This window comes from Peromyscus leucopus, chromosome 13 (assembly GCF_004664715.2).
Source record: "Peromyscus leucopus breed LL Stock chromosome 13, UCI_PerLeu_2.1, whole genome shotgun sequence".
Lineage (NCBI taxonomy): Eukaryota > Metazoa > Chordata > Mammalia > Rodentia > Cricetidae > Peromyscus > Peromyscus leucopus.
Window position 1 is genome coordinate 58,402,865 of NC_051074.1, and position 14,369 is coordinate 58,417,233.

Below are 14,369 nucleotides of genomic sequence, written 5' to 3' on the forward strand. Positions count from 1 at the left end.
GTTTGCCTGGTGAGCAGTCCTCCTGCTAAGCAAATGTAGAGAATGTGGGGTTCCAGAGATGGGAGTATGTGAAGGTTTTGGACCCTTAGAGCAATCCAGTCAATCAGGTCCCTTCTTAGGCTGGCTGTTGGCTACAGCACCCTAGGGGTCTCCTGGCGGGTGGGGAGCAAATATGTGTGGACTTCAGGCCCCTAATCTCTTCAGGCTGTGCACCCAGAAGGACCTGGGAACTGGGGTGCTTGTCTGAGCTGAGTGTTTGCTGGAGGTGAGCCCCTCCCAGAGCTGTGGAACGAGGCCACAGGCGGACTGTTTTCTCTTGCCTTGCTGCCGTCTGGACTGTGCAAGGATTTTGTTTTCTGATACTGAATCCCAGTGTTTTCCCAAGGTTACTCAACTCAGGCTGCAGCTTCACAGGCTTGTTTAGTTCTTGTGGAGGAGTAGGTGAGTCACTAGGTGCTGCTACTGAACCATCCTGCCTGGCCCACAGCACACTATGCATAGTATACATGGTATTTATGGCAATTTAGTTAGATAACTGTTGCCCCCCCAAAAAAATCTTTTCAGAATTTGTTATTAGTTTTAAATGAATAAGCCATTATGATTCTGAACGTAAATAGTGATACATTTCTTTGAAAACCTATCAAATTTTGTTTTGTAATTAAAAGCCCCAGGAATCACCCTCAGGGAAGAGGTGGCAAACAGTAGGTAATGTTTTTAAGTATTAGTGCCTTTATGATGGCACAATGCAATTTTTAACTGTCTACTATAAAAACATTTTACATACAAACTGCTGAAAAGCCACTACACAGGCAGCTCCGACATAAATATGGGTCATAACTTAAAGTTCACTAGGAATATTTTCTCTACAGAAAGAGGAAAAAGGGTAACATTTCCCAGGCTAGCACAATAAACTCACTTAAGCCAAACAGCAGCTAAAAAAGTGAGTGGGCAATATGTTCCTAACAGAGGTGAACTGTTTTCTTCTCATGCTGGAGTCTTCATAGTTGAGCAACCGTTTTGCTGCTGACAAAATCTATCTGGGGCCCAGATGTTTAGATGGAACTTTCCTCTGGGACGACTGTATGCCAGTCTAACAGCTCTGACTTAGGGAGACGTTTGCACTTTCTTCCAGATGTGGCTGAAACCCTGTAAGAGGTCAGACATCCCCGAGCGGCCGAGCTACGTGGCTCCACTGTACAAGACGAGTGAGAGGAGAGGCACTCTGTCCACCACGGGCCACTCCACCAACTTCGTGATCGCCATGACGCTGCCCTCTGACCACCCCAAGGAGCACTGGATCGGACGGGGTGTGGCGCTGCTGTGTCAACTGAACTCGTGATCCCAAGGTGGCATCACCTCCTCCTCCTCCTCCTTGTTAGACCGAGTAGAACACACTGTATTTTTAGATTTTGTTTTGGCTTCAATAAACTGAACTAACATTCTTAATTATGACTCTATTCTGGCCCTTTTAAAGTACCAAGAGAATTCATACTTAATGTTCTGAGACAGACTGAAAAAACACCGGTGCACTTTCTCTTTTTGAATAACTTTATTTTGGGAGAGTTCCGTAAGCATCAGGAACATATATAAAATGACACACCACTGTTGACAATGAAAAAACAGCATTTGATCACTTCCAGCTTTATAAATTTAAAAAAAATGATTCACTTACAACAAAAAAATGTTTAGATATTTTAGCAAGTATCACCTTGCAGGACCATAATCACATTTAAGCCACGGACTTACTGTTAATGGAAAAGGTTCACACTGCATCTAGCTACTATAGTATTTCTAAGCATAATCAAAGCTGATTGAATGCAATGTGATAGAACACCAAAATCCATACGGATGTCACATGGCAACAGCATTGTACAAGTAACATTGGTGACCTCCAACAAGCATCTGTTAAAACTGGACTGGTCAGTGAAGTGGAATGTTGGAGCCAAACAGAAATGTAGTGGAATTAGGATTGTCTAGTGAGACCTGAAACTATACATTAAAATGACGTCAAAACTAAACACTGGTGGAACCCTATCCAAATACTAGCAGCAACTGTTAAAGCTTTCCTACGCAGTTAAGAAGGTCTAGCAAATAAAGACAAACTTTATATACTGTGAGCATAACTGATCAGCTGTAAATGAGGCCTTTTAGAAGAGAGTCTATTCCAGCTGTTGTTTTAAATGAAGCAGATTTAATGTTGGAATGCACAATCCTTCTTGGGTGTAAAACTCAAATATGAACTAGAAATGTATTTTGGTTTTGAAAGCAAAATATCCGAGTCACTTGAAGTTGGCAGTACTCAGTAGGCCGCCCCTTCCAGCAAGGTTGCTCAAAGGGCCAGGCAAGGAGGTGAAAGGCCGGACTGTCCCAGCTGTGCCCAGGGCTGGAAACGTGCACAAAACCACTACTTGAAGGAGGGCTCAGAAAAAGACACCTGCTCTAATTCAAGCCTAGCTTACCGAAGTAATATCACCTCGGGAGCCCTCGCTCAGAACACAGCGAAGGAATGCCGGTGATTATCTGACACCTTGACGCATGTGCTGCTCTCAAACTGTTGTTTGTCTTAAAAAGTTCACACACTAAAAAAGCTGGGAAAAGGACTGAATGAAATCATTTAAAATGGAACGGACAGGGTTTGGCTCTTACAGTTTGTTTTTTTCAAGGGCAATCCTGGCTGCCAAGCATTAAAGCTAGCTGCACACGATTCAGACACAGTTCACTTCCGAAAGGGAAGAGCGAGCGGCAGGAGGTCTACACAGGAAGATGCACGTGACTAGTCTACAAGTTACCGAGTCCCAGTAGTTCAGGCTGAACACGACTTACACTCCTCACACATCCCTTCACCAGGTGTGAGAGCAGGCACCCACACACAGGCTATCCCTATCAGGCACCAGTAGTGTATCTTGGCACAAAATGATAAAGCGATTTTGGCTTAGTCATGTACGTGGGACCATGGTAGCCATGGTACCAGCGCAGTGACTGTTTAGCTGACATTTTATATACAGGCTATAGGCATGGCAAACTTAGACTTTACTGCCTGCCACAGCATGTGCTCTGAGTGCCAAGGCCAAACTGGTAAAGTAACGTGAACACTCAGAACTTAAAATTTTCCAATCAACCTAGTTGGTGCTAGACAAATGGAACGCCACATCTTTCATATTTTCTAGAATGGTAATTTTAAGAAAAAGGTATCTGACTACATGCTCTGACTCACCCCCACAAATAAAAACAAAGTTAAAAAAGAAAATAACCCCAACACCAAGTATAGTAATGCAAAGAACCATTAAGAATCTGTCATTAAACTGAAATTCACACAAACATACAATCACAAATTTCAGTAGTTTAGGCTGCAAGTTTGAAGACTATGCAAATATATACAAAAATAGTAACTCTAGATTCAAGAATACGGTCTTTCCCAATGCTAAATCCATACTCTAACGCAGCCTGGGCGTCCCTCTAGTTCCTAACGTCGACTTTATACAGTTTCAAAGTTGTGTCAAGTTGATCCCTATTAACCCCATATGTATATATGTAGCTGAATTAAAGGACACTAAAATTCATTCTTGGCATATACACAAAAATGTCTGCTCAGAGTCCATTTAAAATATTTTTAAAGTTTAAATGATTTTTTGGTTTAATTTCTATTTCTGCATAGACACAGAAGTTTCTACTAATAAAAAGACTAGTGTTTTATATGATTCTCTCTTTTTAAAGTCTTAAACTGCTATCGACATTGGTTCATGGAGTCCCATTTTCTCCCGTCTTTATCACAAACTTTGTTTTTAAGGATCCATTCATGCAGAGACAACAGCACTGAGCACCAGTCTTTCACGGTTAGGCTCAACTCTACGGAACCTGGGAGCAGTGCAGGCCACTGAATTCCCTGAGCAGTGTGCATACAGGACAAGGAACAGAGGCAAGCTGCACGAACATTCTCGCAATCAACCTGGGAATGGTCAGAACTGGATGTCAAACACAATTTTGTCTTCATAAAGGGCGATGACCAGCATGATGGCAAATCCAAACAGCAGTCCTAAGTTCTGCAGGACGAACTGCCCTACTGGACAGAAGCCATGCTCCTCGTTGTCGCCGTCACCGTGCAGCATTTCCGGGAGCTGGAAGACAGGTGTTAACAAGGCATTTAAAACACAGACGGAAGGAAGCGTCTCCGTCTGCTTCTAGTAAGACGGCTCTCGTTACGTCGTTTCTCTTCCTGCCTGTAGTTTTTATTGTCATAAAAACCTTTCCTTCGAACTTCCACTAATATTGAAGCATAAACCATACACAGAACATCTCACAGGAATGTACTCTGGATTCCTGTCTGTGGGGCTAGAATAATGCTGGGTCTCTGCCACTGAAATTTTATTCTGAATGCCAACACAGTCACCATAAGCACAGTAAAGAGCCGACCAGCATCTACTGGGACACAGCACTTAGGCATATTCACAGGTGAGGCTGGAGGTGGAGCTCTGGGGTACAGCCTGCCTGGCATTCTTGAGGACCCTTGTTTGGGATGAACATAAGTCTGTTTCTCTCTAAGTCTGTTTTTCTGTCTCTGTCTCTGTCTCTCTCTCTCTCTCTCTTAAAAATTATTTCCATAGTAGTTAGCACTGCCCAAAGTCCCCTAAGCAGACATTTCTATGAGGCTCCTTTAGGAACCTCAAGCAGAGACTCTACATAATGCCAATACCTGCCTGATTGGCTTCCAGTGGCTTTAGGTAAGTAATCTTCCCTAGAGTCAGGGCAGCCTTTCTAAAATCAAAATGTGGTCATGTTATTCTACTGCTGTAGCCTTCTCAGGGTTTTCTTTAATTCACAAGTGGCATATGTAATTATCATTTTAAAATGTTTAAATTAAAATGTATTTCATTTACTTATTGTGAGTGAGAGTAAGTGTGTGTGTGAGTGAGTGAGAGAGAGAGAGAGAGAGAGAGAGAGAGAGAGAGAGAGAGAGAGTGCACTGTGGCATCAGAGGGCAACGTGCAGTAAGTGTGGTTCTCTGCATCCACCCTGAGAACTTGGGGTGTTCCCGAGAGTTGCACCAGGGAGCTCGGGTCACCAGGTTTGGTGGCAAGTGCCTTTACCTGCCCAGTTCTCAATGGCCCTGGATATTATCTTTAAGTAATTTTTCCTGCTAGTTAGAAAGAGCATCATTTTGTGTTAATAATATGCTAGAAAATATATGCAGGGAGCATGTTGCCGTCTGTCAACGTCAGAGGGTCGGAGCCGTCTGCGTCCTTGCAGAGAACAGACCGTCTGTTCTTGTCTGCGTGCTGACTGTACGATGACCGTCACCTCCTATTACCTCCTCGGAGCACACATGCTTACTCTACAGATGACGTCACCTCCTATTAGCTCCTCGGAGCACACTCTCCCGAGGAGAACTAGTGGTCGGAAGAGTTCTGTTATCCTGACTGAGGACTTCATGAACCTCATCCTCTTGCTGCCAATAACCCTTGCAACCCTTTCACGCTAAGCCCAGATTTCCTGTTGGTAAGAAACACAACGACGCCCCTCTCAGTCAGTGTCTCTGCAGTTCCAAATACAGTGCATGACTCTGAACCAAGCTGGGGAGAAGCAGGGAGGAGTTTGGGAGAGGTTCAAAATATACTGTATAAAATTGTCAAAGAATAAACAAAAACATTATTAAAAAGCCCACCAATTCTTACTGTAAATTTTTTTCTTATCTCTAGCTTCCTAGTACAAGGATCAGAGCATCTTCATTCCAGTGGCAGATGACAACTAATAATAGTGACAATACTGCTTGTCCCCCTGGAGCTGTCTCCGTGTGGGCGACGACGCAGTAGCTTGAGAAATGCAGTCAAATGCTCAGTCTGCTACCCACAGCGGAAGCCACCAGTGCCAAGGAGAGGAAGCAGAGCGGGGACGCACGAGCTCCGAGGAGCAGGCTCACAGTGCTCACAGTGCACACAGGCTGCCTGAGACACGAGAAGCCAGGCACAGAGGGGCCGCAAGAAGCCGGAGTGTCTCCCCTGGAGAGTTCTCAACGGCACAGAAAGAGGAGACGACCGCAGGGGTCAGGAGAGGGTGAAGCGAGCACAGTGATGGAGGGTCACACAACACTGCAGGCCAAGACCTGAGGTCAGTGTAAGGACTGGGGGGCGCTCTTCTTAGAGGGGACTGGAAGTTTTGAGACTGTGTGCGGAACCCTGCCAGGAAGAAAGGTCAAAGAGTGTCTAGTCACAAGGTAAAACGAAACCTCCAGAACCTGACAACCCCAGGGAAGAACTGTCAACGGATTTGGAATAGTGGAGTAAATGAAAATGAAAGCGCTGCTGCCATAATTCAGGCGAAGTCAGACACCCAGACCGGCATGTGCACAGGACCCTTCCTTCTTCTTGGCCACAAAGACCCTCAAAAGATTCTCAAAACAGTGACCAGATGCCCCACCCCACATCACAAGGTCTCCAGAGAGAATTCTTTACTTGTATCTCTAAATACTGCTATTACTTGAGTTGTGACAATAGCTGATTAGAAATTTTCAGCATCTCCAAGAAATCTTTGTAAGGTAAATGCCTTTCCCTGATTATTATTTACATTGTCACAGTCTTTAAAACTGGCCAGAGTCTTAAAAAAAAAAAAAAAAAAAAAAAAAAAAAAAGTGAAGTTTCCAACCACTTCCAAAGATGTCTTCCATTTCTGGACGCTGCATTCTATTTGCAAGTTTAGTATAATAGAAAAAGATATTGAAAGCATCTTACCATATCCACCAAGGCCACATAGAGGAACATGCCTGCTGTGATTGCGAAGATCCAGAGTGTGATGTTGTTGGCATACTGACCCACAGCTGTGCCGATGAGCATTCCTATGTAAGCCATCATGGCTGAGAGCAGGTTGTACACAATCGCTTGCTTTACAGTCATGCCTGCTTTCAGAAGAACTGCAAAATCACCTGCAATTCAGACATCATGTGAGAATTTAAAACCACAGGATTTGAAAGTACAATTGTGAGCAGAAGAAACTATTAATAAGAAAGTTAAGAATGCATTATAAACATACATCATTAACAACACAGCAGCACAAAAGTTGTCGAGGTGACAGAATTATTCCACAATCCGGTGTGTGGTACAGTTCCGTAAGTCTGTATGTATGTGATGAGCCAACCAACTGTATATAAAAGGCCAGGTAAAAAGCCAGGTGTGGGGGTGCACGGCTGTAACCTCAGCACTAGGGAGGCAGAGACAAGTGGATCTCTGAGTTCGAGGCCAACTGGTCATGGAGATAGTTCCAGGTCAGCCAGGGACACCCAGAAAACCCTATCTTAAGAGAGAAAGGAGGGAGAGAGAGAGAGACAGACAGACACGGACACACACACACACACACAGAGACAGACAGAGGCAGAGACTGTCCAACAGCCGGATCTCACAGAGGCATTCTCTCCGTCGCGGTTCCCTCTTCTCAGATGACTACAGCTTGTGTCAAGCTGACAGAAAATGGACTGGTAGGACTGTTTCCTGATCATCCTGCAGAGCCCTGCACTGGCTGGCTCTCTCTTCTTCCCTGGGATATAGTTTAACTTTGTCCAGTCTTCTGTATGGCAAGAGCTACCTCACTCCTTTCCCCACCGATTTCTCCTGGTTTTGCTGTAATTCACCCTGAACCAACCGTGCCACCCCAAAGGGGCACCTTTCAGCAGGTATTAGAGAAGGAGGCTTCGGATGTGTCCTTCAGGTCGGTTAGGAAGCACATCGCTTCCTTTAGTTTCGGCAGTGTGGCTCAGGAAGCAGCATGATTTAATACTTCGCGAACTTAATGAACACAGGCAGAAGGACAGACTGCAGAAGGACAGACTGCACTAACGCCATCTCCCCTGCTACCACAGAGCGCGGCACGATCTACTTCACTCTTGAGTAACTAGGCGGGTGAATTAACTAGTCAAGATCCAGAGGGTGTGTGTTTGTTGAGACAGGATCTCAGGCAGCCCAAGCTAACCCTGAACTCCGAATCCTTCAGAAGGAATTGTTTTTACTTAATTCCTACAAAAATAACACACAGCTGCCTCTGTGCCTTGAGAGGATCATATCCACCCAGTGGTGTGTACAACTGTCGTTTTCTTAAAGCATGCACACTTGAGTTGTCTCAATCTCTTGGGGTCTCTCTCTGTCTCTGTCTCTCTCTCTCAACACTTAGCCTGTACTTAATTTATATTAAAACTGTTTCTTTATGTGAACTCCAGCTTTGCTTCATTAAAACGAAAGTCACAAAACGTGCTCTTGTTTTCTCTGATGCAGAGGTCTACAGATCTTTGTTAACACACATACCATGTAATCACAACTACTAACAAACTCTAGAACTGTTCTATTAGTTCCTGAGTTCCCCTGGGTCCTGCACCACTAACACAGCAAGCAACTCGCTCTGTGTTGTTACATTTCTGTCTTTTCCATAATAAATATCACATGAATGGAGTCAAACAACACGCATTTTGGGGGTCTGGGCTTTTATCACTTGCCATAATACACCACTCTACATATCAGGAAATTACTTTTATTGTTCAGCAATATTCATCTCATAGACAAATAATGCTTTATTCACCACCTGAAAGGCACTGGGGTTACTTATCATTTGGGGCAATTATGAACTCACTGTACACAGTAAAGAGGCTTCTGTATCAACTCAAATTTCACTTCTTTGGAGTAAAGCCATTCCCACCAAATACAAGACTACAGTTGTTCACATCCTTGACAGCATATAACAAACCCAGGAACTGAAATTTCACATTTATCTACTGTCTTCTTTAGTAAATATCTGTTCAAATCTTAGTCTGATTTTTTTGGGGGGTGGGGTGGGGTTGGAAGAGGTTCCCTGTCACTAAGTGAAAAGTCTTTAATATTGTGTTCCTAAAGGCCTTTTATAAATACATGTCTTCCAAACTTTCAGTCTGTGGCTTTTTCTCACTCTCTAAACAATGTCTGTTTTATTTTCTTAACGGGTTACGTATTTAATAATGTGCCTAAGAAGAGTTTACTCACCCAGACACAGAGACACTGTGTGGACTAACAGCTTATTTTGAGTTGATTTTGTTCACGGTGTGAGGTGTGAATCACACCGCTTCTGACAGCTTGTTTTGGCAGTAAACATCCTATACTGAAGCATCATTTGCTGAGCCCTGTCTGGAATTTTTTTTGTACCTCTGTTGAAAATAAAATTCAATATACATGGAGACACTAAGCTACGTGATTTACACATCTGTCCTTTTTTCAATACCACTGTTTTGGGCATGTGGCTAAACCAAGTTTCAAATCAATCTGCTGTCATTTTTCAAAAATTTCTAGATGTCAAATTGTTTCCTTTTCACATAAATGTTTTAAGAAGCTCATTAATCTCTGTCAATGAAGCTGCTGTTGTTCTGGGTGCTGGGGATCAAGAAAAAATACAGAACAGAACAGATTTAAGCTCACTACTTCATGCTTTTTGATGCAAGTGGAACCATCTTATAGACTCTGTATAAAGTGAAATATCTCACTTAAAACTATTTGCTCTTGCTAGGTGGTAGTGGCTCATGCCTTTAATCCCAGCACTTGGGAGGTAGAAGCAGACAAATTCTCTGTGAATTCTAGGCCAGCCTGGTCAACAGAGCAAGTTCCAGGACAACCAAGGTTACACAGAGAAGCCCGTCTCAAAAAAACCTAAAAACAAAACAAAACAAAGCAAAAAAATAAAAACAACCCTTTTCTCTAGTTTTATTTCGGGCTGTAAAGAGTCTGAGGTTTTGCATATTTACCCAGCTTCCTGTGCAGTAAGAGCCTGTGAAAGTCTTATAACTAAATCAAAGGATTCCCTACAAGTTGAGATTAGATGGAGCAGGCCTGTCTTCATGAGGTAAATCAGCACTCTTTTCTTCCTGCTGATGAGGGTTTTAAACAGATGAGCTGTGTCTGCCAAAGCTGCTAATGAATATGGTCTAGTACTGTGGTTACTGACAATGATTACTGGGGTGTTTTAAGAGTTTACTTTGATGGTCTTTACTCTTTATTACTGTGTATCTAAAATTTCAATGGGCTAGAGATAGCCCTGTGGTTAAGAACACCGAGTGCTCTTCCAGGGTACCTGGGTTTGATTCCCAGAACACACATGGTAGTTCACAACCATTGGTGACTCCAGAGTCAGAGGGTCCAACACACTCTTCTGACCTCCTTGGGCATCAGACATGTGGATGGTGCATAGAAACAGATGCAGGTAAAACACCTACACATAAAAAATGAATGGATAAAAACTAAAAGGAAACTCTATGTACATCTATATGGTGAATGGCCAACTTTCCTTAGACAACTACACAATGTTACAGAGAATTTATTTTGAATTAAATTTAATCACTGATAAACCTGAGGGGATGGGAAAACATGACAGCACCGCACCTTACCTGAGATGAATCCTAAAATTATGATTCATTTGTCAAAATGTAGCAGAACGTTTAACTATGCAAAGATGGTTGCATTTGTTTAACTATGTACAGAAGTGTTGCATTTGTTTACATTGTGGAATATTTATTTAACTATGTAAAGATGTGTTGCTGTTTTACCTTGTCTGCCTAAGGCACCTGATTGGTCTAATAAAAAGCTGAGTGGCCAACAGTGAGGGAGGAGGTATAGGTGGGACTTCTGGGCAGGGAGAGGAAGTAGGAGGAATTTAGACTCAAGGAAGAAAGAAAAGCAGACGCCAAGGAGACACCAGGGGAGAACCAGCCAGACACAGAGGAAGCAGGAAAGCAGGACACACAGAACGAAAGACAGGTAAAAAGCCCTGAGGCAAAATGTGCATGAATAGAAACAGGTTACATTAAGTTAAAAGAACCAGTGGGACAAGCCTAAGCTAAGGCCGAGTATTCATAATTAATAATAAGTCTTGTGTCTTTATTTGGAAGCTGGTTGGCAGTCCAAAGAAAAATCCAACTATATCAAAATATGATTTTCTTGATGCCAAAACACACAGCTCAGAATCAGTAGGGGAGTTTGGGCCAGGCATAGTGGTACATGCCTCTAATCCCAACACTTGGGAGGTGAGGCAGGATGGACACAAGTTTGAGACTCGCCTAGTCTACACAGCAAGTTCCAGGCCTGACAGGGCAAATGGTAAGGTCCTGTCTCACCAAAACAAAACAAATCCCCAAATCTTTGTTTTTAGAATATATAACAACAATTATAAAATAAACATAAGACAATGATTATCCACAAGACAGAGAAACTGAAGGGGACAGGAAGATAAGAACCTGCACAAAATATTTTGGATATTGGAATTATAGTACACACTGTGAGCAAGAAAACATTATAAAAATAGGGAAAAAAAATGCCGGGCGTTGGTGGCGCACGCCTTTAATCCCAGCACTCGGGAGGCAGAGCCAGGCGGATCTCTGTGAGTTCGAGGCCAGCCTGGGCTACCAAGTGAGTTCCAGGAAAGGCGCAAAGCTACACAGAGAAACCCTGTCTCGAAAAACCAAAAAAAAAAAAAAAATAGGGAAAAAAGTATTTTGAGGGCTCTACTTTATTAAAATCATGTAAGAATAATCACACACACACACACACACACACACACACACACACACACACACACACACACACAACTGTCCAAACACCTAACTTTTTAGTTGAAAAAAGAAAGGATTAGAGGTTAATGATTATTCTAGAGCCCGTCAGTGAGAGTCAGGACCACTTTCCAGTTTCTCTAATAACCATCCACGCACCCAAGTCTAAAGTCTAATAACATTCTGGTTACTGTTTGGACAACGACGTGATCTCTCCATCATCTGTGAAGAAATCATTGTCTTAGGTTCCTGAAGTTCAATTTTCAATTATGTAGTAGCAAACTTTACCCTGCGTCTTTAAGAAAATATAATGTGCTCGGTGGCGGCGGCGCACGCCTTTAATCCCAGCACTCAGGAGGCAGAGGCAGGCGGATATTTGTGAGCTGTGAGTTCCAAGACAGGCTCCAAAGCTACACAGAGAAACCCTGTTTTGAAAAACCAAAACCAAACGAACAAAAGAAAAGATAATGTATATGATAAATGAAATAAAACAAAATAAAAAGGAGCTAATACCATAATCAGGCATTTGAGAAACACTTTTATGATCATCAACCTAGCTTCTTTGATGAAGCAGGTACTTTCAGTCTTACACTGGGATGCACTTGGCCGTCAATGGCACTCCACACTTGCCAATAGATTTTCTGTCTCAACATTTCTACTTTAATGCACTTTACAGTGAAGAAGGCCTAGATGTGATGAAAGCCGGTAGGAATGTGAGGCTCATACCTAATTCATGTGGCAGCTCATGACAGAAGACGGCTATTGAAGTACTGATTCCTCCCGTCAGTCCAGCACTAAAAGCTGCCCCTGCAAAGGATCATGAACACAGCGAACAGTAAGTGAGGTTCAGGGCTCCTGGTTCTCCCACTCTTGTTTGTGAGATGTTCCTTCTATCTAAATTCATTTCATACTCTATTCACCCACACTACACATCACAGCTTTTGAACATACACTGGTATATAAGATCTCACTCCACTAGCAGAAGTCTGTATTCTTTATTATCAACAGCTACTATGGGTATAAATACTGTGGTTATAACTTTCTGCTTTCTGAAAGAAACCAAAGCCTATTTCTGATTAATAAAATTTAGATCCCAAAAAGACCTATGTCCTGGTCACAGTTCATGTTTTCTATCAGTCACTAGTTCACACTACAGCAACAGCATACGCAGCTCATATCCATCTACAGTAGGTGAATTTGCTGTGGTGGGTTTTTAATATGAACTTTTCTTCACTTTTCCAAAGCTGTGAAAACTGTATTAAACCCAAGGCTGACATTGCACTGGTCTCTTGTGGGTGTCTCTATGCACATGAAATGCGATGTTAAAGAGGCAGTGAGCTCACTGCACTTTAAAGAGAAAGCAAGTTATTTAAGAACTGGACTACAGATGCTGGCTTAGCGCCAGAAAAACAAAAACTACTAAAATTTCATCTTCTACTTCCAAATACCACTTTCTTTGGAGAAAAACAAACGGCCATAATGTATAGCAAGACATTTAAAAATTCTAGGTAAAATTTAGCCTTATCGATTGTCGTTCCTAAGATTAGGAGAAACTTAGTAGAAAAAGGAAAGCCTGCTCAAAGAATAAATGACGATGCCAGCTTCCCGACGCTCACCAATGGCCAGCCCGTCGCTGAAGTTGTGGATGCCGTCCCCCATGATCACCATCCAGGCGATGTTGGCGATGCCGGTTTCCTTCAGGTCGGAGCCCGAGTGGCAGGGGCCGTGGGAGTGGTGGGAGTGCTTGTGACGCGGGTGGCTGTGCTTCCTCAACACGGCCTTGGCCTCCGCGTGGTGGTTGTGAGAAGTCCCGTGGATCTCATGCTCGTGAATGGTGTGTAACCCATCACTGTGGGAACGGGCCATGATTTTCTCCTCCTCCACACTCAGGAAATTTTTAGGAGGGGATTCTTGTTGGCCCTCTAAATCCGTCAGTTCAGTCTCATTCAGTCGATCTTCAGACACAACCGAGTCATCAGTCCCTACACGAAAAGAAAGGATAAGGCGGATCTAGCAGATGCATTCACGTGTGCTAATTTAAACCTGGGCAGGACAGCAGCACAAAGGGCACCGCTTAAGTGAATGCATTTAGTCTCAAGTGACTATCTTTCCCTAAAATATTTTAGAAGTCATTCCACCAGACATTTTCTAAAGTCTATCAGCTGAAATTTAAACAACTTGCCCAAGTCAGTTAGCTGATGGCAAAGTTCTCTACACATGTGCTCTACCAATGATAATGCTACCTAGAGATCTTTGTTGAAATGTGCTGATGACATTTGACACATCATTTAAAAATAACTATTTTCCAGCACTCTTTTTTTATGACAAAGATCTGAATAACTGTCCTTCGAGAGAGTTCCACAGCTAGGGAAGGCTGCCATCCATGCTGATAGTCACTGACACACTGAGGGAAAGAGAAACCCAAATGTCACCTGAAACACTGGGTTAAGAAGATCCTTGCTTTTTCTCTGAAAACTGTCTGAGCGTCTTCGTTCTGTTAGATACAAGGGTAAGCCACTCTCCTCTAACCACAGAGGCAACTTTCCATTTTTCTTCTCTACCCAACTGCACAAAAAGGAAACTGTATACTGTCAAGAAATAGTACCCCTTGAGGGTACGGTAATCCATACCTGCAAACTCAGCACCAGGAAGGCCCAGACAGGGGGATGGCACTATCTAGCTAACACTATCACAGAAGACTGTCTCATTTTGGAGGTTATTCTGGTTGTGACAAAGAATGGCTTAGCATTTTACGTCTTCTTTTTGATATATTGGAACAGAGCAGCCTTGCTAAGTAGCCCAGGCTGGCCTTAAACTGAAGATCTTCCTG

The 14,369-nt window shown here is 43.0% G+C and overlaps 2 protein-coding genes across 7 annotated transcripts in view; one reads left to right on the forward strand and one right to left on the reverse strand.

Moving 5' to 3' along the window:
• The window catches only part of Dnah7 (dynein axonemal heavy chain 7), a 257,191-nt gene extending 255,183 nt beyond the window's left edge, over positions 1-2,008 (forward strand). The window contains exon 68 of the mRNA XM_037210456.1: positions 1,133-2,008. Within this exon, the coding sequence (XP_037066351.1) occupies positions 1,133-1,339 (207 nt within the window). The 3' untranslated portion in view covers positions 1,340-2,008. The remainder of the gene's footprint in view (positions 1-1,132) is intronic.
• Slc39a10 (solute carrier family 39 member 10) overlaps positions 1,531-14,369 on the reverse strand; it is a 131,179-nt gene continuing 118,340 nt past the window's right edge. For all 6 annotated transcript variants that reach the window (XM_028886514.2, XM_037210420.1, XM_037210421.1 and 3 more), the window contains 4 exons: positions 13,156-13,521; positions 12,266-12,346; positions 6,723-6,913; positions 1,531-4,115 (listed from right to left, as the gene is read on the reverse strand). In XM_028886514.2, the coding sequence (XP_028742347.1) occupies positions 3,957-4,115; positions 6,723-6,913; positions 12,266-12,346; positions 13,156-13,521 (797 nt within the window). In that variant the 3' untranslated portion in view covers positions 1,531-3,956. The remainder of the gene's footprint in view (positions 4,116-6,722; positions 6,914-12,265; positions 12,347-13,155; positions 13,522-14,369) is intronic.